The sequence below is a fragment of the Gavia stellata genome, chromosome 31 (assembly GCF_030936135.1).
Source record: "Gavia stellata isolate bGavSte3 chromosome 31, bGavSte3.hap2, whole genome shotgun sequence".
In the NCBI taxonomy this organism is placed as follows: Eukaryota; Metazoa; Chordata; class Aves; order Gaviiformes; family Gaviidae; genus Gavia; species Gavia stellata.
The window spans coordinates 1,289,202-1,311,991 of NC_082624.1; the positions used below are offsets into that span (position 1 = coordinate 1,289,202).

General features: G+C 52.8%; 2 protein-coding genes across 3 annotated transcripts; one reads left to right on the forward strand and one right to left on the reverse strand.

The window, feature by feature from the left end:
* The first annotated feature begins 227 nt into the window (after positions 1–227).
* Positions 228–7,534, forward strand: RASSF2 (Ras association domain family member 2). 2 transcript variants are annotated; one of them, XM_059831491.1, is made up of 10 exons: positions 228–360; positions 1,521–1,596; positions 1,763–1,914; positions 3,541–3,638; positions 5,192–5,343; positions 5,439–5,540; positions 5,701–5,752; positions 5,843–5,964; positions 6,718–6,815; positions 7,036–7,534. In XM_059831491.1, the coding sequence occupies exons 1-10, from the start codon at positions 302–304 to the stop codon at positions 7,103–7,105; spliced, it is 981 nt and encodes a 326-aa protein (XP_059687474.1). In that variant the 5' UTR covers positions 228–301; the 3' UTR covers positions 7,106–7,534. The 2 variants fall into 2 exon arrangements, with proteins under 2 accessions (XP_059687474.1, XP_059687475.1); XM_059831492.1 differs by having other exon boundaries at positions 3,541–3,620.
* Positions 7,535–16,884: 9,350 nt separating this feature from the next.
* PRNP (prion protein) lies at positions 16,885–20,746 on the reverse strand. The gene is made up of 2 exons (XM_059831483.1): positions 20,720–20,746; positions 16,885–17,718 (listed from the first exon to the last, which is right to left on the reverse strand). The coding sequence occupies exon 2, from the start codon at positions 17,714–17,716 to the stop codon at positions 16,922–16,924; it is 795 nt and encodes a 264-aa protein (XP_059687466.1). The 5' UTR covers positions 17,717–17,718; positions 20,720–20,746; the 3' UTR covers positions 16,885–16,921.
* Positions 20,747–22,790: the final 2,044 nt, after the last annotated feature.

Genomic DNA, 22,790 nt, shown 5'->3' on the forward strand with positions numbered 1-22,790 from the left:
CCCGAAATGCAAATGTTAGCGTAAGCGTATCTCTGCCGCTATTAAATTTTCAGTGAGTTTTACAACGCTTCTCTCCTTCTCTGATTTCCCCTCCCTCCCCATCGGTTTTCCCGGAGGAAAACTTTACCTGCGACTGCACCCACTGGAGCCTTTTCCCAAAAGCTCTTCCAAATCCAAGCAAGTTCATTTTTCCCCGTTATCCCGGGGCGCGCGTCCGGGCGGCGGTAACGGGGCGGTTCACACCGACGCTGTTCTCTCCTCCCTCTTTGCAATTCAGCTCCCATGAGAGAAGAGCGGGAGGATGGATTACGGCGGCTGCGAGTACCTGGTCCCCTGCGGAAAAGACAAATTCATCTCCAAGTAAGATGCTCGGCAGGGCTGTAACGCAGAACTGCCGCCGCGCTGGTGGCCGGGGAGTTATTTGCAATATTCCCGGGGAGTTTCGCCTTCGAGCTGGGAGGAGGGGAGGGACCCTGGGTTTTAACTCAATTCGGTTGGATTTGGAAAGAAAAAGCCATTCTGGGGCAAGAAACGGCAACTTCCTTTAAAAAAAAAGGGTCGCTGACGGGATTTTGAAATTCTTTTCTTAGGAGCGTGGCCAAAGGCTCCATAAAATTCCGTGAAATACAGGTTTTGCTGAAAAAGGTCCCGATTAGTAATTGCTCTTGTACGCTTTGGTAAAGAAGTAAAATGATTCCTAAGTTTCAAGGAAGATTTTAGAGGAGATAAAGCATGTATGTGACATTTCCCTCCCTTTTTTTTCTTTCTCATAACCCCAAATCCCCGTGATTTGTGCTTCTTTATACTAATCCGATGGTGCCGAGCATCCCTAAACTCCATCGCCAGCGCAGCTGAATTAAGGACAGCTTCGTGAGTGAATGCCAGAGGCATCGCTGCCCCGTGATTCATAGCTGTGCTTAGCCTGGGTTATTTTTTTATTATTATTATTGGTTTTATTATTTATTTTTATTATTTATTTGCAACTGGATGGGTGCTCAGGCTTTTAATTTGAGGTCCGGGTCCGGGTCCAGAGCCACGAGCCGACGTGCTCAACTCGCCTGTGATAACTTGTGACTCCAGCATGACCCAAGGGCTTGGGCTCTCCGAAAATTCCCGTGTTTTTCAGCCTTGTGACCGACCCCACCGAAGTCTGACGGGTTTTCTTACGTCTTTTTGCAAGGTTGACGGAGGGCGCGGTTGCGGGGAGTTTGTCCCCCCTAATCGCGGTTGCAAAGGGCAGTGCCCTGGTTGAACCTGCAGCAGATATCCTCAGCGAGGGAGGTCTAGAGGCAGCAAAAGACCCAAATTTGCCCCAAATGAAGCTGGTTTGGGTCCCCCAGCAGCGTGGCGGGTTCATCGCCCAGCCTGGCCCTGGGAAGCAATTCCTGCTTTCTCCCAGTTTCCCAAAATTCCCGCCCTGGATGGCTCGGGGGGTTCCACGCCGGGTACCGAGCAACGCCTGCAACGTCCCCCCTCGCTCCTCCGCCTCTCTTCTCAGCATCTTTCCCATTTTTTTCCAGAAATGAGCTGCTCCTACACTTGAAAACGTACAACATCTACTACGAAGGGCAAAATTTGCAGCTGCGGCACCGGGAGGTAAGAAACCCATAAGAACCCCTGGTAAGCAGCCAGCTCTCCAGCGGGAGAGCAAAATCCGAGGGAATTGGGTTTGACTCGGATTTGCGAGGTCCCAAATAATGCCTCGTAGTAATGTTCGCGGCTCTTTGTGTCTCGGATCTCGAGCTGCCCGTCTCTCGCGCAGGAGGAAGGCGAACTCATCGTGGAGGGGCTGCTGAACATCTCCTGGGGTTTGCGGCGACCCATCCGCCTGCAGATGCAGGATGATAACCAGCGCATCCGCCCGCCGCCCTCCTCTTCCTCCTGGCACTCGGGCTGCAACCTGGGAGCCCATGGGTGAGCCGGGGGGGGGGGGGAAAGCAGCCCCCCACCCACCCGAGGCAGCGTTTGTCGGGGTGCCCCGCTGCCTCCTCGGGGTCCTTTTTTTTTCCCCCCAATGTGCCACACCCTGAAGAAGCCAAGTCCGAAATAAAGTAGCTTGGTCTCACTTTGCAAAGCCCCCCCTCTTTTGCAAAACTCCCCCTTTTGCAAACCCCTCTCCCCCTTTTTGCAAACCCCACCTTTTGCAACCCCTTTTTTTGCAAAGACCCCCCCTTTTGCAAAGCCTCCCCCTTTTGCAGAGCCCCCCCTTTTTGCAAAGCCTCCCCCCCTTTTTTGCAAAGACCCTCCCCTTTTTGCAAACCCCCCTTCTTGAAGACTCCCTCTTTTGCAAAAACTCCCCTTTTTGCAGAGACCCCCCCTTTTGCAAAGTCCCTCCCCTTTTTGCAAAACTCCCCCTTTTGCAAAGCCCCCCCGCTTTTGCAGCCCCCCCTTTTTGCAAAGACCCCCCTTTTTGCAAACCCCCTTTTTTGCAAAGACTCCCCCTTTTGCAGACACCCCCCCTTCTGCAAAGTCCCCCCTTCTGCAAAGCCCCCCCTTTTTGCAAAGATTCCCCCTTTTTGCAAAGCCCCCCTCTTTTGCAAAGACCCCCCCCGTTTGCAAAGCCCCCCTTTTTGCAAAGTCCCCTCTTTTGCAAAGACCCCCCTCTTTTGCAAGCCCCCCCTTTTTGCAAACCCCAACTTTTGCAAACCCCCTTTTTGCAAAGCCCCCCCCCTTTTTGCAAAGATTCCCCCTTTTGCAAAGACCTCCCCTTCTTTTGCAAAGCCCCTCCTTTTTGCAAAGACCCCCCCTTTTTGCAAAGCCTCCCTCCTTTTTGCAAAGACCCCTCCTCTTTTGCAAAGACTCCCCCTCTTTTGCAAGCCCCCCCCTTTTTGCAACCCCCCTTTTTGCAAAGACCCCCCCTTTTTGCAAAGACCCCCCTCTTTTGCAAAGATTCCCCCTTTTGCAAAGACCCCCCCTCTTTTGCAAAGACTCCCCCTCTTTTGCAAGCCCCCCCCTTTTTGCCAAGACCCCCCCTTTTTGCAAAGACCCCCCCCTTTTTGCAAAGGCCCCCCCTTTTTGCAAAGACCCCCCCTTTTTGCAAAGACCCCCCCCTTTTTGCAAAGGCCCCCCCTTTTTGCAAAGACCCCCCCCTCTTTTGCAAAGATTCCCCCTTTTGCAAAGACACCCCCCCCTTTTGCAAAGCCCCCTTTGCCTGCGAGAAGCTCATCCCAAAGGGTCCCGGGGTTCGACGCTGGGTGTTGGGGGGGCCCCAGCGCCCCGGGACACCCCGCTCCCAGCCCCGCTCCACGACCCCCCCGGGACGCGGGACCCCAGCCTGCCGCTCGGTTCTCGGCTGCCGGGGAGCCGCACGTCCGTGCACGACCCTCCGAAGGGTTTTTGGGAGCGGGACAGGATGGGATCCAGGATTTATATTGCAACCAGCCCGTGCCGGGTTATCTGCCAGATCCACAGGGAGACGGGGCTGATTCCCAGCCTGGGAATAGCAACCTGGGGGCTCGGAGTGGGGATTATCCTGGTTATCGCTCCCTCTGCAGCTGCACCCTTACAGGGCACCCATCTCCTTTTTGGTTTTATTGCCAGGTCCGTGCTGAAGCCCAGCACCTTGCCGGACATCCAGGTTACGGATACGGAGGCCACGCCGAATGCGGAGGCTCCCGGGAGCGGTGCAGGTGAGGCAGGTTGGGATCTGGATGGATTTGGCCGGGTGGTTGGGAGCAGCTGCCTTATGTGCTCCGGTTTGATTTGAGAAAAATATAAACGGGGCTTTTTTTCTCTAGAAATCGGTGGCTCCAGGTTACTTTCGGGCATTTCCAAAGCGCCTGTATTTCATTTATTTAATCGCAGCAAGAAAACGGTAGCCCCGATGGCCCGAAACCCTTCCCAAGGGCTTTTGCTCGGGGAAGGGGCCGCGGTGGGACGTGGGGAAGAGGAGCTTGGAAAGAAATACGGGGATGGAGCAAAAAGCCACGTGGGATCGTAGGGAAAAGGATGTCGGCGCTTCCCCTTCCCGGCGGCTCTGCTTTTAGGGAAGAAGAATAGGCTCCGTTGGGAAGTGCCGTTACCATGGGGAAGTCAACATTTCTGCAAAGATTTTTTTTCTTTCCCCTCCCTGGTTTTTCCTCTGTAGCGGGGGAAGAGCTCATCCGCCCCGGCGCTTCGTTAACCCCTTGCTTTTAGCACGAGGCGGGGATGACACAAGCTGTCCCACCGGCAATTCCCGCTGGAAAAACCTGCCTGATGCATTTTTCTCATTCGATCGGCGCATTTTGCAGATGTTCCTGGCTTTTTTTTTTTTTTTTTTGATGCTTTTATGGAAATACACCCTGGAGGCAGATAAGACCCAGGTAATCCTTGCGGCTTCAGGGTGCTCATCCGCCTCCCGGCTCGGGGAGGAGCTGAGCACTTGCAAAACTCATTGATCCATGAAACCTTTTGCCCCTGTCCTCACTCCTCCAGCATTTCCCCTTTCTCTTTTTGATCTCCCCACGCACGACCCTTTTTTTTCCCCCTTAATTAAAGCTTGCCCGGGCGATACCCGCAACGCATCGCACCATCGAAATAACCCAGCAGCTATTTCAGCCGGCCGTACCATGTCGATCCTCTGCCAGCTCATCAGAAAAAACCCTTTTATTATAATTTTTCTCCAAAAGCCTGTAAAAATCAGCGCATAACGTGCGTGCCCGGCTCCTCGTGAGTGCTTAGTCACCGTGGCCCGTGGCGTGCATCTGGAGTGGTGCGCACCAGCGATTTTTCTTGCTGCAGACATGCTTTGAATTAAAACATCCGAGCTCGAGCCCGAGAGGTTCATTAAGGATGGATGAAGAGCTAGTTTATAATAATCTGGACCCAGGCCAGTTATCACGCAGAGATCTGAAGCGCTGGCCTCGTTTGCCTGGTCTCATTAAGGGAAAGGAGGGGGAAAAAAAAAATGTTAAATTATGAAAAAGCAAGTAAAGATGCTGGAGTCCCGGGAGAAGAGGCTTTATCCAGGTAGCAGCCTGGATTTACTCAGTTAAATCTGAATTAACAGCCTCCTTCAGGAGCTGGGGGAGGATAAACCAGTAGCTGCCGTGGTTTAAACTGGGGGGTTAAAGCTGTCCTGGGAAGTTTGTAGGGCTGTATTTCTGGGATGGGGACTTCAGCATCCGTGGGAGATGCTGGGGTAGGACCTCGGGGGGGTTCTCGCTTGCCACCGGTCCTCAGCTCCGTCCTCCCACCGGCTCTTTTCCAGCCGCCAAGTCGCAGCCGGAGGAGACGCCGCAGCTGATGCGGACGCGAAGCGACGTGGGCGTACGGCGCCGGGGCAGCGCCCGCACCCCCAGCGAGCAGCGGCGCATCCGCCGTCACCGCTTCTCCATCAACGGGCACTTCTACAACCATAAGGTGAGCCCCGAGCCTGGCCGGCTCCCCAAAACGTCTCCCGACGGACCGGTGGGGAAATCCAGGCCGGGGGGTTAAATGGACTTTGCGCCCCATAGACATCCGTGTTCACGCCGGCGTACGGCTCCGTCACCAATGTCCGGATAAACAGCACGATGACGACCCCCCAGGTCCTCAAACTGCTGCTCAATAAATTCAAGGTATGTTAGATATCCCCCCGCCGCGCTCCTTCACGGGGAATTTATATCCCATGGATAAAAAAATGCAACGGCGGAACGAAATAATGGGATTTTTTTAAATTGCTGGGAAAGCCTAGGGTAGAAACGTGAACCTTTAACAATGATTTATGTCTCCGTGCAGATTGAGAACTCGGCAGAGGAGTTTGCGCTGTACATCGTCCACACCAGCGGAGGTGAGTCTGCCAAAAAAAAACCCACCCCGGGTCGCCGCGGCAAAGCGCCATCGTCCGCCGGGCTGAACGCCGGTGCTTTTGGCGTTGCAGAGAAGCAGAAGCTACGAGCCAGCGATTACCCCCTCATCGCCCGCATCCTGCAGGGCCCCTGCGAGCAGGTCTCCAAGGTCTTCCTCATGGAGAAGGACCAGGTGGAAGAAGTCACCTACGACGTGAGTTTGCCGGCGCGGGATGCTCGTCGCTTTTTGGATGGGTTCGGGATGCTGCCGGGGCTGGAAAACTGGGAGGGACGTCTCCATGCTGGGGATGCAGGAATTGCTTTGCTTTGCTCCTGCATCTCCCCGTGAAACCCCCCCATCTCACGGGGAAAAAACCCCTTGTTCTGTGCTTAAAGAGCAGCTTTAAACTCTAAGCGAGAGCGAACGCCCCCAGCCCTATTCCACCATCCCAAATCTGTCCGCAGCTCGTCGCAGAGGCGCGATCGCTGCGCGTCCTTTGGCGTAATTGATATTTTTTCCAGCCGGGGAAAGCGCTGCGGGTGGGGAAGGGCTCCTTTATGCCATCTGCCGGCTCCCTCCTACCCCGGCGCTGCTCTGCTTTTAAATCGGAGCACAGACGAGGCGCTTTTGGGGTATATTTGGGCTTAAACAGCACTCAGTGACACGCTGGGGATGCGCAGGGCTCTCCGTATGGAGGAGCCGAGCCTTGCAGCCGGTGGGTAAAACAAAATAAACCTTGGGTGGAGTTTTTTTCCCAATTAGCTAGCGCTCGATTGCACAAGCTGATGTTCATGCCGTGGAGGGGAAATGTGGTTTCTTTTAGGGTTTGTTGCAAAAGTCCGGGGGGGTGTCCTTGATTTCCCCAGTGAAACCTGGGGAGAGGATGCTGCGGGGTCGCCTTCAGCCTCGCGGGGTCGGTGCATCGCCCTCTTCATCGCCCGGCTTGGCGTTTTCCCTCCCACCCAGGTTGCTCAGTACATCAAATTTGAGATGCCCGTCCTCAGGAGCTTCATCCAGAAGCTGGAGGAAGAGGAGGATCGCGAAGTGAAGAAGCTAATGCGCAAGTACGCCGGGCTCGGTGGCGTCGAGGGGAGATGCTGAGAGTTAAGGACATTGTCGGGGGGGTTATTTCGGTGCCGAAAACTCATTTGCACAGCCTTGCATCCCTAACGCGTGCGTGAGCCGCTGGGTTGTGCATTATTCCAGGGTTTTCTTGGCAATTTGGGTTAAAAGCCCAGCTTGATGCTGCAAAAATCCTCTTTTCCTTGTCCTTCGCCTCTCCAGATACTCCATCCTCCGGCTGATGATTGAGCAGAGGCTGGAGGAGATTTCCGAAGGTCCAACGGCGATGTGAAATGCTTCGCCGGCGTCCCGGCTCCGGGTTGCATCACACGAAGAGCCGTTTGCCCGCAGGACGTACTGTACCGAATCCCAAACCCCCATCATTCCCGGAGCGCTCCCGGAGTCCATACGGATCGCCCCGGCTCTGAGCCAACCCATCTTCCCGCGCCTTCATCTGCGCAGCATCCTCGGGGGGCTCCTCCTCTGCAAATGGGGGTTTTCCCAGCAAGGCTGTGACCGGTGGCAGCTTCGGCCAAAACTTCAAATCCCTGGAAATAATGGGGGAAAAAAAAAGGGGGAAATCCATGAGCGGGGCGAAGCTGCCGAGGACGGGGCCGAGCGAGGGCTGCAAGCGTCCGACAGCAAGAATTTGGGGCTCAGTTTGAAGACGCTCGCTGCAGCGGTGCCCGCACGTGGCTCCCGGCGGAGGACCCGCTGCTCGGCGGCGAGAGAGCACAAATAATTCCTCTTTTCTTAAAAAAAAAAAAAAAAAAAGCACATTTCTATTGCAATAATTTGCAGGTGATGGGAAGCTTTTGTAAATTGCTAAGGGTCTGCTGAGAATTGGGGGGTTTCTAACGCTTCTGCTACCGAAGGCAAACCTGGGGACCGGCGGTTGGATTTACAGCAAAAGAGTAAAGCGCTTTTTCCCGGCGCCTTCCCTTAACCTGCATCTGGTCGCGTAACTTCCCCCCTTTCTAATTTGCACTAATTTTAGGGATTTAAAAAAAAAAAAAACCCATGATGTCAAACCTCTCTGGTAGCCGTAACATGCCAAATAGCGCTCGCAGGAATAGTTCCTGGCGCTGAGCATCTCTGGAGGGATGCTGTATGGGAAGCCTGGGGGGGTGGCAGGAGGAGGGAGAGACAGGAATAAAGAGGGTTTTATTTCGCAAATCGGTGTTGCAGTGGTGCCGGCACATCGTCCCAGTGAAACCGGGACCCGGATTGGCTCCGTTATCACCGTCACACCTGGAAAAACCTCTTTCCTCCCGGGCTAAACCAGCAATAGCAATTTTATACCTCGATGTGAACTAAAACTCTGACTTTCTCCCTCCCTTGAGTTTTCGCAATGTGTCTTTGTAATTTTTTTTTCATTTTAATGGTACCTTTTCCACCTTTAATACGTGTTAGGGAAAGTATTGTACAGCGAGAAAAGTTTTTTATGTATTTGGAGGATGACTGTGGCATTGCTTCGTTGATTAACAAGAAAACAAAATATGTAGCAACTTAATACAGAACGAAAACCCCCGAGTTAGAGCCTGGTTTGTTCAAAATAAAGCACTTTGCAGGTAGAAATGCTACCGAAATGGGCTCTGCGTGGGCTAGGAGCGACGACGGAGAAGAGCAAAACCTGCCTGAATCCCGGCGGCGAAGTTTCCCACGGAGAAAGGCTCCTGCCCCGCGGTTTTGGAGCCTCCCAATTAAATTGCTGGAGGATTTTGGGGGTGTTGTAGGGTTCATCCAGCCCTTAGAGACTATTTATCCCCATGCATTGTGGCTGGCGTGCTCCGTCCTCCGGGTATTTCCCTTCCAGAAGGTAAAACTCACCTCTGGAAGGAAACCTCTGTATCGCTACGCCCCGTTTTAAACACGTTCAGTTTTGAAACCGCATCGATCCAGGGTTTTTCACCTCCTCGAGGCTGAGCCCTCTGCATCCCCAAGGTTATCCCCAGCCACGCTCTGCTTTCTCCCCGAAGCCGCCGGCCCCGCGTTATCCAGCCCATTGAAGCCCATTTATCCCTCCCCGCGCAGGAGGGGGATACAAGTGACGTTGGCTCCGCTTATCGAAGCTTTATCCGCCGGGAAAAGTCCGATGTGAGTCGAGTCCGGCGGGTGCAGACGGGAAGAGCCATCGCCGGCGTGGCAGCGGGTGCGCAGGTAAGGGCGGCATCCTCGGCACGGAGTTGGAGGGTAAAAAGAGAAGGAATCTGGTAGATAGCAAGGGGAAAAGTGATGATTTTTGGCACGTACCTAAGCTGGAGGTTGGGGTGGGGAGAGCAGCCCGGGGAGGCACCGCACCCTGCCCAGCCGCTTCGGCACCGGGTTTTTCCCCGGGTTGGGATCCATAAGCTTGGATGCTGTAGGGGAAATAAAGAGGGGAAAAAATAGGAAGGAAAAAAATCCCCAGGTCTGAATTTTCCTGGGGTTTGCCGCCCGGGTTTGTGGCGTTCCCAGCGGTGGCGATGCAGCTGCAAACAGCTGGAAGGGGGACACGTGCTTCTCCGGGCTTTCCTTAAAATAAACCACCTCAGCCGGAGGAGCAGGGCAGCGAAAAGGGGCAAATTAAATTAATCAAGCCCTATTTTTTTTTTTTTTTTTTTCTGAAGCACTGGGTTTTGAAGGGGGGGGCCAGGCCTGGCACCTTCTAGCAGGGGCCACGGGAGGGAAATGCTGACGCAGGGATGCTGCGGCCGGGGCGGCCGGCCAGGGGGGCTCTGCTTTTTCAAAAGGCTTTTGTCAACAGGGCTCCTGCTATTTTCGGGACGATTTTGGGGCCGCGATGGCTCAGCAGCTTCGGTACAATGAGGCTGTTGGCTCAGCCGCCGGCTGGAGGGGTTGCGGGGTGGGGGACGGGGCAGGGGGGAATCGCATCGTGATGCTCCGGTGCTTTGCAGCGGGGCGGAAAAACGAAGGTGCAACTTTGTTCGGGAAGTGTTTGCATTGCACCACGCCAGCAAACGTATTAAGTTATATATATTGAATATGGTAAATATAATCAATAATACATTAAATACATTAAAATATTAACTATATTAAATGTAGATTGGCCCAAACCTAAGACAAACCACGCGGTGAGTGGAGCTGGGATCCCTGCGCTCACCATCCCTCCTTGTGCCCCTTTCACAGATTGGGCAGGATGAGGCCCCGCGACGCCTGGTGCTGGGTGGTGATGCTGCTGCTCGCCCTCTTCAGCGACATTGCCGGCGGCCGCCGCGGTGCTGGCGGGAGAACCGGCGGGCGAGGAGGTGGCGGTGGTGGCGGCGGGGGGCTGCGTGGGGGATTTCGGGCCGTCTCCCGCAGCGGTGGCACCCCTGGCCGCGGCTCGAAGGTGGCAGGGGCCATCGCGGCCGGCGCTGCCGCGGGGTATGGCATGGGGCTTTTGGGGCGCCCGCGACCGTCCCGCCTGGGTCATGGCCTGCCGGCAGCCCGGCAGCCCCCACCGGCAGGTGGCTTTCACGCCCCGAGTTGGCCGGACATGGGTACCAAGCGGGGACCCCCCAGCCGAGCCCCCGGGGACCGACACGGTGGCATCCGCCCCGCTCTGCTGCTGGCACCCGCCGTCTGCTTCGTCAGCCATGGGCTGCAGCGCTGAGCACAGGGAGGGGACCCCGGGTGACCCCCGGCCGGCCGAGCCCGCCGGGATTTCTTAGTGAATGACTTTCCTGGGAGATTAGATGTGGCTTGGAGAGGTGGAAGAGATGCTCCGCCGCTGCCTCGGTTTCCCCCCACCGGCACGACGGGACCCTGCGCCAGCCGCCAGAGCTGGGCAGCCGTCCCCGTGCTCGTGGGGCATCCCGAGAGCCGGCCGGATCCTGCAAACCCCCATCCGCAAGAGCACGTTCGTGAACAAATCCAGCCCTGCGAGGACGTGTGGATATTTGCACCCGGAGAGATGCTGGATCAGCCCCGCCAGCGCTCGGCTCTGGTTTCGCATTGGACGGCTTTACCAAAAAACGCTCCTTTCCCCCCAAAAGAGCGCTGGGACTCAGGGGGGGGGGGAGCAGGGCTTGAAAACGGCCCCCTCTGCCTTGCAATAAAGTTTGGCCTTGAGACATCCTCTCTTTTTTTAACCCAATCCAGCGTGTTTAGCACCGGTCACAGCTCGAGGAAGAGCTGCATCCTCCGAGGGATGGTGCGGGGAGGGTGGCGGGGGGGTGAGCGTGACACGCGGGGACAAACCGTCCCCCCTGTCCCATCTCTCCGGCTTTGATATGATCAGACACGTCCCCGTCTTTAGCATCCTCAGCCCAAACCACACCCGGCTGTGGGACTGACCCTCCCGCAGGTGCTTCGTCTTTGGCAGAGAGGATGCAAACCCTCCCTGGGAAGAGCTTGAACGGAGCGGGGAGGGATGCTCGCTCCTCCGGCATCTGCGTTTTCCTCTCGAGTCCCGCTCTTGGGGGGTTAAACCTGCCCTAAAACCTGGTTTAGCTGCAGCAGCTCAACCATCGCCGTAGGCAAAGAAAATAAAGAGGCGCCAAGCGAAATATTGGGGATCCCCAAGAAACCTGTGGGCAGCCGCAATCCCCACAGCGGGTAAGTCCCTCACCGGAGTGTTTTTGAGCCGGGATGTCTGTCAGCGGGTCGTCTCCCATCGGAACTAGCATTTTTTTGGGGGAGTGGGAATATCCTTATCGTCTCCCCAGGAGAGCTGTTGAGTCGGGTCTCGCCTCTGTCAAGGGGTGGAAGGAGCACTGGCCGACGTACGTTGATTTTTCTGGGCTCTTTTACAATAATTACTTGAATTTTACAGAAGTTATTTGGCTCCTGAGGGATTTAATAGCGTTTCGGAGCAGGAGGGCTTTTTTAATGTGCTTGTTTAAAATGATAAACCCAGCAGAAACTCCAGCCGCAGCTCAAATTTGCATTTTTCCAGCATATATTTTGCATCCCGACCCATCCGGGTTACGCCTCGATGTCCTGACCCCATCACCAGCATCCTCCGCTCACCACCCTCATTTGCAGCCTGAGCTCAGAAACGCCACAGGGATGATCCCGCTCTTCCTACGCCGCGTTCCCAAATTTTTCTTGCTTTTCCCTTCCCGCCGGCGTACAATACATGGGGACGCGCTCCCATCTCTCCTCTGGCCCCCCCCAATTTAATTTCCAGCCCTCGCAAAGGGCCGCGCTGCAGGAAAAGGCCTTAAAAGCAATTAACATCCTCGTTAATCACCTTGTGCTGGGGAGTTTTGGGGTTCGCTCGGGGGGAGCGGGGCTGCTCTTGAGCAACCCCAGGTGCCGAGATCCCTCGGAGCCGTGTTTTTCTAGGCGAGCGGACGCGGGCAAAGTCAAGGGGTTTTTAGGCGTTTTGCTCTGAAACAGCAACCGAGGCAGCGCCGGTAAAGCTCAGCCTAATTTTGGAGGGTTCTTTGGAAGATCCAGCCTTGTAAAACCATCCCCAGGACTGATCCTGGGAGCCGGGGCTGGGCTCAGACGGGAGATGGTGCTGTTCGCTCGGCGACGCGGCTCCTCTAACCCCTCGCACCGGCTCAGATGCAGGGATAAAATCACCCCCGGCTGAGGTTTGGGCGCTTGCTTCGCATTTTAAGCCTCCAAATAAGACAATTTCTCCTCCGGCTCTCTGCAAACTTTCCGGCCGTGCACCAAAAATCCTCTTTTTTGCATTTTTTTTCAGGCAAGAAAAATATATTCGGTTGCTTTGCCTGCATGGGGGATGCTTATTTCTGGAGATGAGGGATGCAAAGCGCCGTGGGACGGGCGATCTGGAGGAGAGTAGAAAAAACCAACCCCCAAAATTTTATTGCATTTGTATTTTGGGGTGTGTTTATTATCAGCTATAATCAGAAACGCTTTTCGTCCTCGCTTGGCCGCACGGCTCCCACCTGCACCGCAGGATTTGGAGTATTTCGCTAATTAATACAGAGCAATTAATTTATTTAGTTCAACAGACCAATCCCAAGAGGGCTCCAGGGTCGTTGGATCCAACCCATCCTTAAAGGACGCGAGGGCTGGGACCGTGTCCCCATGTCCCGCTCGAGTGCTCCCGGAGCCGGGAAAGCTCCGATATTCCCCACCGGCCCCGCAGTGGGGAGCTCCGATAATGACCCCAAACCCCAATAACCCGTGCTGGTCACATCATCGGGCGCTGTGCGGGCAGAGGGGGGGGAACGGGGCTTTTTTTTGAGTTCCTCTGAGCGTCGCCGAGGTCGGTGTTTCCCCCCGCTCGGGGGGTTGGAGCGGCTTCCCCGAGCTGGGCTGAAGTGCAGGGAAAGTGGGGTTTGGGGCTAAAAATCAGCATTTTGTATCACTGGGGGCCAACCCTCCTCAGGCTGGAGCTGCCAGCCCCTTCCTGGCAATATCCCTGCGCTCCCCTCGGGAAATAGGGGGGTTCCTTCTTTTGGGGTGTTTTTTCCTTCTTTATTGGGGGGTGTCTTTTCCTTCTTTGTGTGGGGTGGGGTTTTCCTTATTTTTGTTTTTTTTTTCTTCTTTTTAGATTTTTTTTTTCCCTTCTCTTTGGGGGTTCCTTCTTTGGGGGCTATTTCCTTCTTTGTTGGGGTTTTTTTTCTTCTTTGGGGGCTATTTCCTTCTTTGTTGGGGTTTTTTTTCTTCTTTGAGGGCTATTTCCTTCTTTGTTGGGGTTTTTTTTCCCTTCTTTGGGGGGGATTTCCTTCTTTGTTGGGTTTTTTTTTCCTTCTTTGGGGGCTATTTCCTTTGTGGTTGGGTTTTTTTCCCCTTCTTTGGGGGCTATTTCCTTCTTTGTTGTTTTTTTTTCCTTCTTTGGGGGGGATTTCCTTCTTTGTTGTGGTTTTTTCCTTCTTTGGGGGGATTTCCTTCTTTGTTGGGTTTTTTTTGCCTTCTTTGGGGGCTATTTCCTTCTTTGTTGTTTTGTTTTTTCCTTCTTTCTTGTTTTGTTTTTTCCTTCTTTGGGGGGATTTCCTTTGTTGGTTTTTTTTTCCTTCTTTGGGGGGATTTCTTTCTTGGTTGGGGTTTTTTTTTCCCTTCTTTGGGGGGGATTTCCTTCTTTGTTGGGGTTTTTTTCCTTCTGGGGGGAGACTGCCTTCTTTGGGGAGATTTCCTTCTTTGTTGGGGTTTTTTTTAACTTTTTTGGGGGCGGGAGGGTCCTTCTTTTTCTTTTGTTTGCCTCCTACCGCTGGGCTGCAGCTCGCCAGTACAAGGTCTATTAGGGGATGGGTCCTCCAAGCCCATCGCTGAGGACCATATCTTCATTGCTGCCTATTTCTCTTTTATTTTAAGTTTGAAATTGCTCTTGTTTTACCTTGAAAAATCTGAATTAATAAAAAGGGTTGTATAACCCCCCCGTGGCCCCGAGCAGCAGGTCCCCCCTGTAGCCTGGGGGCCGGTGAAGCAGTTTTCCCGGCAGGGCAAGGAAAACCCAAGCGCCTTTGGGGGTCTTGAATTTATTTGCCTCCCCCCCACCACCTTAAATAACATGGGAAAACATTTGAGCAATTCAGCTGTGAGTATTTAGGGCAAAATAACATCCTAAATAAAATGTCCTGGTAAAGTTTGGAGCTGGAGAGCTTTTGGGATGCAGCTGGGTGCTGAGTTGTAGGATGACCAGCGGCCGTAGGGATGCTCAGGACAGACCCAATAACCACACGGGGGCTTTTTATTCCCCAAATCCTCCTTTCCATCACAATTTCTTAAATTGCTTTTGCACAGGGAAGATGTGAAGGGTGGGATCCTGATTTTTTTTTTTATTTATTTTGATTTTCCTCATTTTGGAAACTAGCTCCCAATACTAAACCATCGATTTGTTTGCCCCCTTCCCCGCTTAGCGCTCCACTTACCGATGCTCAGAGCTAACGCGGTGATGCCCAGTAGCCAATTTCAAGCCAAAAAAAAAAAAAAAGCTTTTATTTTGTTCTTTCCGAGCACCTACGGGAGCTCTGGATCCCCATTAGGGACCTGTTAGGGAGCGAGCTGCTTGCACGCAGAAATAATCATCTACTTAGTGCGGAATATGGGTTTTTTTCTTTCTTTTTCTGCCAAAAGTATGGAAATAGTCACATTTGGGGGTTACCTGGAGCGCCACTCAATGACCAAATTCTTTAGCATCCTTGTGGGCAAGGGGGTTTGCAGCGCAATAAATCGCATCCTGCGTAGGCTCAAACCAAACTGGTGCAAACCTTCGTCTTGAGCTGAAAATTAAAGCACCGACCGGCTGAAGGGTCCAAACTCTTCCATCTTTTTAATTGTCATTTTTAATCCTTGCTATAGTCTAAGTCATCTGACGGTGATGCTGGTTTAGGTACCGGGGAGATTCGGATTTCTGGCAAGACTAAGTAGGGCTTGGGACTTCACGTGAAGTTGGTCGGGCTTAACGCCACTGAAACAGCAAATGTAAAAACTCTTTTATTAGACAGAAAATAGGTGGAGTAAATACAAGGTATAAATGTGTGTTGACTTTCTATGGGGAGAAGAAAACTCTGGCCCCAACCAGCACATTGGCTTTATTAGAAAATACTTGTTGGATGGTAGCGAGACCGTTAGTGGGAGCAGGGGAGGAGAAAAGGTTAACTGAAATTGTGGTTTTTAGGCCAAATTTAGTGCTGAAAGGGAACAAAGGCGCCCACAGGCTGGGGAGGCAGGGACAGCCAGGGCGAAAAATGCCCCTTCTGTCTGCGGCGCCGCGGGGAGGGGCGAGAGCTGTTTGCATGAAGGAGGCTAAGGTGCTTCTTGGCTTTATCCGTTTTAATTTGTACCAGACGTCGAACACTTAGAAAAGTATCGGAACGGCAAATTTTGTGCATGCACCGTTACGGATTTACAAAACATTCGCGTATCACAAAGTACGGGTTACCTCAAAGCCCTGCTTTTCCGGTGAATATCCTGAAAGATTTCTTTTCTCTCTATTTTTTTATATATATCTATATATATCTCTTCACTTAGCTTACACCGATGCGAAAAATCATTTAGGACGGTGTCATTCAGTGCCTTGCAAAAAAAAATTACATGAGAGATATTAAATATAACTCATGGCAACCGGCTCGACAAGCGCAACTTTACAGATGCTCCAGGTTATATATACAACCCAGCATCGACTCAAAACACAAGAAGCAAGAGTTTCACCCGCTGCTTCCACAAATTACTTGCAAAAGGTGGGTTTTTATAGCATCTCCCATCCCTCAGGCTTGGTTTTCCTGATGCTGTTTTCTGTAACTGTCCGATTTAGCTGATTTAAGTCTCTTGCTACGTGCTTGACCCCCTCCAGCATCCTTTTTGCTGTATTTTAACATCCTTTAGGTCAAGGTGCCGAAATGTGAGCGTGACTTGTCACCTGTAGCGTGTCCAAAATAGCTTTTTCTCAGGCTGTAACACACCAAGCGTTACCGCATTGGGAGTTTTTTTGGGCATTCAGCAGCACTTTTTGCCTTTAGACAGGCTAAGATAGACAGCGAGGCTCAACCGAAAGCAAAGCGGCGCGGGGGTGAACCGAAACCCGGCCGGGGCTTCAGCCTCGCTGCGGGGAAAAAAAAAATAAAATTACTTTTTATTTTTGCGTATTGCTGCAGAAGGTATTTGCAGCATGCAAGGTGCGGAGTGGGCAGGTCCGTATGTACACGAGGAAGGGTGGTTTTCAGGATTAAAGGGTTAAAATTGCAACCCAGAAGCTTGTTGCTTGAAAACCCCATATCTGACCCTCCTAAAACCCCTATGGGGTATATAGGTGCTTGAGTGCAACGCTGCTGCGGCGTGCCCTGGGGAAAGGGGTTTTGGTGGCAGCGGGACTAAGGGGATTAAGTAAAACCCTGCTTGTTAGCAAAGAGGATTTTCAGAAACGCTCTTGCAGGGATGCCGAGGACCGGGTGAGCTCGTCTCTGCCTGGTCCCTCTCGAGGTGGCCCCAAGGAGAAGGAGGAGGAGGAGGTGGTGAAGGCCTTTTTGTTTTGGGCATCCAGCTCCATCACTGTCCTGTCACGCCGGGGACGCATTTTGGGGTGGAGAAGGAAATTTTCATCCGGTTGCCTAAACCGGAGCCTCCGGGGAGGTGATGGGGAGCGTTGGTGCCCGTCCGCCCCAAGGGCTCTTCACCAAAGACGACCACAAGCAAGAACGGGGAGGGTTGGGGGGTCCCCACGGGGACACGAGTGACATCTCAAAGCCGTGGGATCCGGGGTGCATCAGTGCATGGCGAAGAGGGTGAGGAGGAGGAGGGCGGCGAGGGAGGCGTCAGCGAGGTGCAGCCGGATGCCGGAGGCCAGGCGGTACTCGCGGTACTGCTGGATGCACATCTCCCGGATCACCTTCGTCACCACCTTGGTCTCCAGCTCTGTCTCCGTTTGGTTCGCCGCTGGACCAGCCTCCGACACGTTCTTCTTGGCGGCGGGCCCAATGTTGTATTCGGTCACGGTGATGTTAAAGCAGTCAGCGACGAAGACATCCTGCGAGACAGGGCTGCTGTAATCCCGGTAGTACACCTGGTTGGGGTAACGCGCCGAATTTTCGTTCCACCACCGGTACTCATCGGGGCTGTCGAAGCGATAGTGCATCCCCGACATGACACGTCCCATGGCGTAGCCCCCCAAACCTCCCACCACGGCGCCCGCCGCCGCCGCCCCGGCCACGTGCTTGAAGTTGGTCTTGGATTTGGGGGGTTTCCATGGCTTTTGGTTGTGGTAGCTTCCTCCGCTAGATGGGTTGTAACCCTGTCCCCACCCCGGGTTGTGGGGGTACCCGGGGTTGTGGGGGTACCCAGGGTTGTGGGGGTAGCCGGGGTTGTGGGGGTACCCCGGATTATGGGGATAGCCGGGATTCTGGGGGTAGCCGGGCTGGCGGGGGTAGCTGGGCTGGCGGTGGCTCCCCATGCCCCAGCCGCCTCCGCTGGGTTTGCCTTTGGCCTTCTTGGAGAAGGCGACGTCGGTCCAGGCGCCGAGGAGCAGGGCCACCAGGCAGCAGGTGACGAGGAGCCTGGCCATGGCTGCGGGACACAAGGACAGGCAGCGTTACGGGCAGGAGGCACGTCCATGCCGCCGCAAGCATGGCGGGCTTTAGGCTCCCGTACTTATGCATCATATAAAAGATACATCGTCCCCTTTAATGCAGCTGCAGAATAAACAGCTTCAGGCTTTAAATGCGTATTTAAATGCATATTTATCCTCCCCAAACCCCCTTATTTTTATATCTATATTTTAAAATATTTTATATATGTATATATTTTTATATTGATTTTTTTTAATACATATATATCCCCCCCACCTCCCCAACAGGTCCTCTGCCAGTAATGGCAATTTTAAGGAGTGGAAGAAAAGCTTTTGGGAAAAATGCTTCACTTGGTTGGGAGGTAAAACTCCATTTATGAAACCTGCTCTAAACAATCAGATGATTTAACTGAGACTTCTCATGTGCAAGGGTTGATGGCCATGAAGAGATTCACCCCAATCTCAAAGCTTTTGGATACCCGGGGCTGCAAGGAGGGCAGCGCCCAGCCTTGCCCCAGAGTTGGGTTTTTTCCCAAAGAACAAAATTCAGTGCGTTTTGCCCAAGTCCCTGTTGATGTGCAACAGGCCCTAACTGCAGAACAGCATTTTTCTAGTTTAATGTGTTTGCAAATATCTGCTTACTCAGCGTTTTTCTGCTGGCATCCCAGGGGCATGTCAGGCGTCTCCTATGTTAGCTGGTGGGCTGGTGAGGATGAAATCCCATTTTTGATGAGCTGTTTCTCTCCCTATGTATAATCCAGCCCATATAATACACACCAGGTCTGCAAATCCTTGGGAAAGATCTTTGAAAAACACCTCCCAAGCTGCAAAATCCTTTCAGATGCCTCCCCGTAATGCCAAGGAACGTTGAATTGCCATTACCTTTCTCTTTAATACGCGAGTCCAGCAATAGCAAAGGGTTTTTCCATCCTGCCCGAGGCTGAGCTATCCCCCAAAATACCCCCGTGCATGCCAGGATGCTGGGGAGGGAGAGCAAAGCATTCCCGGCAAGGTGTGGGTGGGCATTTCACAGCATCCTCAGATGCTTCGGATGCGCTTGCTGGCTCATGTTACAGCGAGAAACAATTAAGGTTTGGCTTCTGAGTGGCATTTTTTGCAGCAACTAATGGACTGGCTTCCCTAAGGGTCACCACTCAACCCAGAAATAAGTTGAATGCAGGTAAGAGATGATGGTCTCTTGTGAGATATTGCCCTTAACAGCGCAAAGAGCCAGAACAAACCCTTGTTTAAGCCAGAAATTCTTCTGTTGCATGTTAGCTATGGGTTTACGGCCCATAAAAAGCAAATTAATCTCTCTTTGGGTTCAGATAATGATGCTCTTTCTCTCTTCCCCCCCACCCCCCAATCTGGTCTTCTGTCCAGGATGTTTGAATTAAAGTCCTTTGGTTGGGATCATTAGCAAGAGGCTTAATTAAAAGAGCAGGGAAGATGCAAGAGCCTGTCCCCGGTGATGGAAAGGAAAGCCAGGCTCGGGCTGCCCACTCGGCACCATCTCGTAAAAAAATTGGGTGCAAGCAGTCCGCTTTCGAGCGGGTTTGCTGCTTCCTTGCCCCGCAGCACCCACCCGCTGGGAGCGACGATGAGATCAGGGGGGTTAAAAATAGCCCAAAGAAATGGCAAAAAATTGGATGGGCGAACGCCTCTTGGGCACTCGGGAAAAAAAAGGAAATAGGGGAAAAAACCCAGCAAATTGGCAATTTTTAAGTTTTTTTTTAAGATGTGACCCCCTACAGCGAGTTGCAAGGGGGAAAAAATCAACGCCTGGATGAAAACAGGTTACAGCAAAGCCCCGGAGGATATTCCAGCCTGGCAGCACCGACCTGTTCCTCTAATTGCCTTTGCAGAGACGAGCTCAGATAAACAGGGCAAAGGCTCGTTTGTGTTCGCGCTGCTAATTACCGAGCTCCTCGGGCAGCTGAGCTTCACCCCAGATAAACGCGGTCGCTGGCACAACCCCCCTGCGCACGATGGGGACCAGGGAGCCATTCCTCGGGCTCGGAGCTGGGTTCCCTCTGCTTGGAAATAAATATTTACGGTGTGACCGTAATATTATTATTAAATTATATTATCGAATGGCTTCGCGGGTATTTTTTTTCCTGACTCTTTTTAACCTTCCTGCCCCAGTTTTCCCTCTCTGCGGGCGAACGTAGGCAATGAGAAATTAATTCAGGTGATTTATATCACAGCGATTTATATCCGCGCTTGTGTTGGAGAACGAGAGGAAACCCGGCGCTCCTTCGGGGCAGAGGGGGAAGCGGAAAATGGAGGCTGCGAGGAGCGATCGCAAGCAGCAATTACGTGCGCAGGGCTGGCAAGAAGGCCGCTTTGGGTTTGGAGAGGAAAACCAACACCCTGGTGCCAAAATAACTGCGGAAATAACCTTGTTAAGGTGCCCGGGGCGGGGAGAGAAGAAATGAAGGAAAGTGGGAAGGGGAGGGTGGAGGAGCGATGCGGCGAGGAGGGTGGGAAGATGCTCGGGAATGGGGGTGTCCAGACCTTCCCGGTGATGCTGGGAAGATCCTGGCTTGTGGGGGGTGAAAAATCAGGGCTGGGGCTATGGGGAAGGGGGATGGAGGCTGGCAGTTTGCTTTCTCAAAATACCACCCCCAGTTTTTAGAAATCCCCCTTTTTTATTTTTTTTTTTTAACCCCCCAAATAATGGGGGGGCACGGTCCTGCGCAGCGGGGAGCCGTGGGAAAGAACAAAACCCTCCAGGTAGCTCTCGGGGAGGGGGGAAGAAATTTCCCACCAGCATCAGCTTCGACTCAGCCCTGAATAAACAAGCCATGGCGAGAAGCAGAGCTCTGTCTTTTAAGGAGGACGCTCGCCTTCGGAGCCCGATATGTCTATTTTTAGGCAGCGGTGGCTGGGAGGGGAGGCAGCCCCCCATCCCCTGTGATGCTCCTAGGTGTTAAAGCCCCCTCGCCTCCGGATTTATCCCACCCAAAGCCCCTGCGTCCCATTTTCCCCGACACTCACCGGCTGGAAGCCCGTTGCTTGCTCGGATCGGGGTGATTCAGCCTCGGCCGCAGAGCTACGGGGAGGAATAAATAGCGAGAGGGAGGAGCTGGCTCCTGCGCAGCCCAGCCCTGCACAGCCTGGCCACATCCATCCTCCTTCCCTAGGGAAAACCACGGCCAGCACCCCGCAAAATTTGGATTCACACCCCCCACCCTCCCCGTCATCCCTCCTGGCAGATACGGGCACGGGAGGCAACACCGGTGACCAAACGGGTGCTGGAAAATCGCACCGATTGGATGGTTTATTCAAGAAATATCAATGGGATCGGCGGGGTTTGGGGCTGGTTTGGAAATCTCGGGGTTGGGGTTTGGGGAGAGGAAAGAATGCTTTTAGCGGTTGCCGGCTGCAGCTCCAAATCCATTATCCTGTGAAATACAGAGATACTCTGTGGGTTGATGGATAGAAAATAAAATGGGTTCAGACCTACAGGGGAAAGGATGAATCTGTCTCCCTCCGGAGCAGTAAAACTCACTCCTGTGCAGGGTGGTCGTGCTTTATGTTGAGGTACCCCGATATATAATGGGAGGAAACGCCACAGAAGACAATTAAAAATTGTATTGGATGCTCATGACAAGCTGGGGCTTTTACCGCACCCTTTTTCGGAGGGTAAGGCTTTGTGTGCCTATAGAGCCCTAAAGACCAGGATGGGGAGTTATTCCCATCCTTTAGGGTTAGGATGGGCTATAATAAACGGGCAAGTCCAGAGCAGCCTAGGGTGCTTGTATGGTGGTTGGGAGATGCAAATGAAGCTTGAAACTTATTGCACTGAGACTGATTTCGGCACGGCTGTGCAATAGAACCAAAACCCTACCAAGGTTTTGCTGCCCGAAATAGCCGGACCATGTATGGCCATCCCCGCGGCACTCCCACCCCTGGACCGCGGAGCACATCTGGCTGTAAAGAGGATTTCCACCCCGATACTCCATACGCTTCTTTATCTGTCTGGCTAGATTATGTTAAAAAAAATATAATAATTTCTGTCTGGCAAGGAAATGGGACGCGCTGGGCACTTTGGCTGCGCCGGGGAGACATCTGTATTAGTTTCTGAAGGAGAAAATTAAATAACGAGAGCAGGATTAAGGTCAGCGAGCCTGTCGAAGGTCTCTCCTACAATACACAGGCATATTTATTCCTTGTGTGAATGCGCAGATGGCTCCTGAGTCCCTGGTTTTGGTTTAAATACTCTTCAGTGGGCTATCTAAAATCCAAAGCCAGGAAAAGAAAGAAATACAGCTCTGGGAATGGGATGGTTGGGATGAATTCATCTGTGGCTTCTAACAGTCAGGATTTTTCCATAATAATGTATTTCAGAGGAAGATCTGGTCTTGTTTGGGGAAATACAGAAGCTCTGTTGGATCCCAGCTACAAATCGAGCAGGAGCAGCCTATTGACTTCTAATTAATCTTTAATTTAGTGGGGAAGTAAGCAGTGCTAAACCCACCCAAACCAGTATATCCACAGCACCTATTTAACGGAGCCGTGTGCCACACGGTTTCTTTGGCATCTCAGGGTAAAGTTTCTCCCGACAGCAAGCCACGAGCTGTATCGATCTCCGCTGGAGGTTTGGCCCTTCTTCAGCCGCAGCTTAGGCAGCGACGGGGTCGGAGGAAATAATGGGACCTTAAGTGCGATGGGGGTTGGTGCCAGGTTAGAAAGCATTAATGGGATGGGTTTTCTCGTAGCAAATGGAAAACACTGACTTTCGTTTAATGATGAGCTGGGAGAGGACCCGGGTTCATTTGACCCTTCTTCATTGCTTCTCATTGATTTTTTTTTTTTTTTTTGCTTTAATTCATGCAAAACACTTCTATTCACATAACTCCGGACTTGCTTGGAGAATGAGCCGCAGCTTGCAAAGGCATTAAAATAGTTTGTGGGAGATTTACTGTGGTATGGGGGTAATTTGATGGGGTTTGGAGGTAATTTGATGGAGTTTGGAGGCAGGGATGAAGTCCCTCAGCCTGTCCCCATCCTGCCGTCACTCCCTGGAGATGGCAAAAAATCCGGGCTCAAGCTCAGCCCACCCCAA

Excerpts from the sequence above, each read along its gene's own strand:
- RASSF2 (XM_059831491.1), top strand. The coding sequence starts at position 302 with ATGGATTACGGCGGCTGCGAGTACCTGGTCCCCTGCGGAAAAGACAAA. Across the intron at positions 3,639-5,191 it reads GAGCGGTGCAGGTGAGGCAG|CCGCCAAGTCGCAGCCGGAG; the intron begins GTTGGGATCTGG and ends GCTCTTTTCCAG. Across the intron at positions 5,753-5,842 it reads CATCGTCCACACCAGCGGAG|AGAAGCAGAAGCTACGAGCC; the intron begins GTGAGTCTGCCA and ends TTGGCGTTGCAG.
- PRNP (XM_059831483.1), bottom strand. The coding sequence starts at position 17,716 with ATGGCCAGGCTCCTCGTCACCTGCTGCCTGGTGGCCCTGCTCCTCGGC.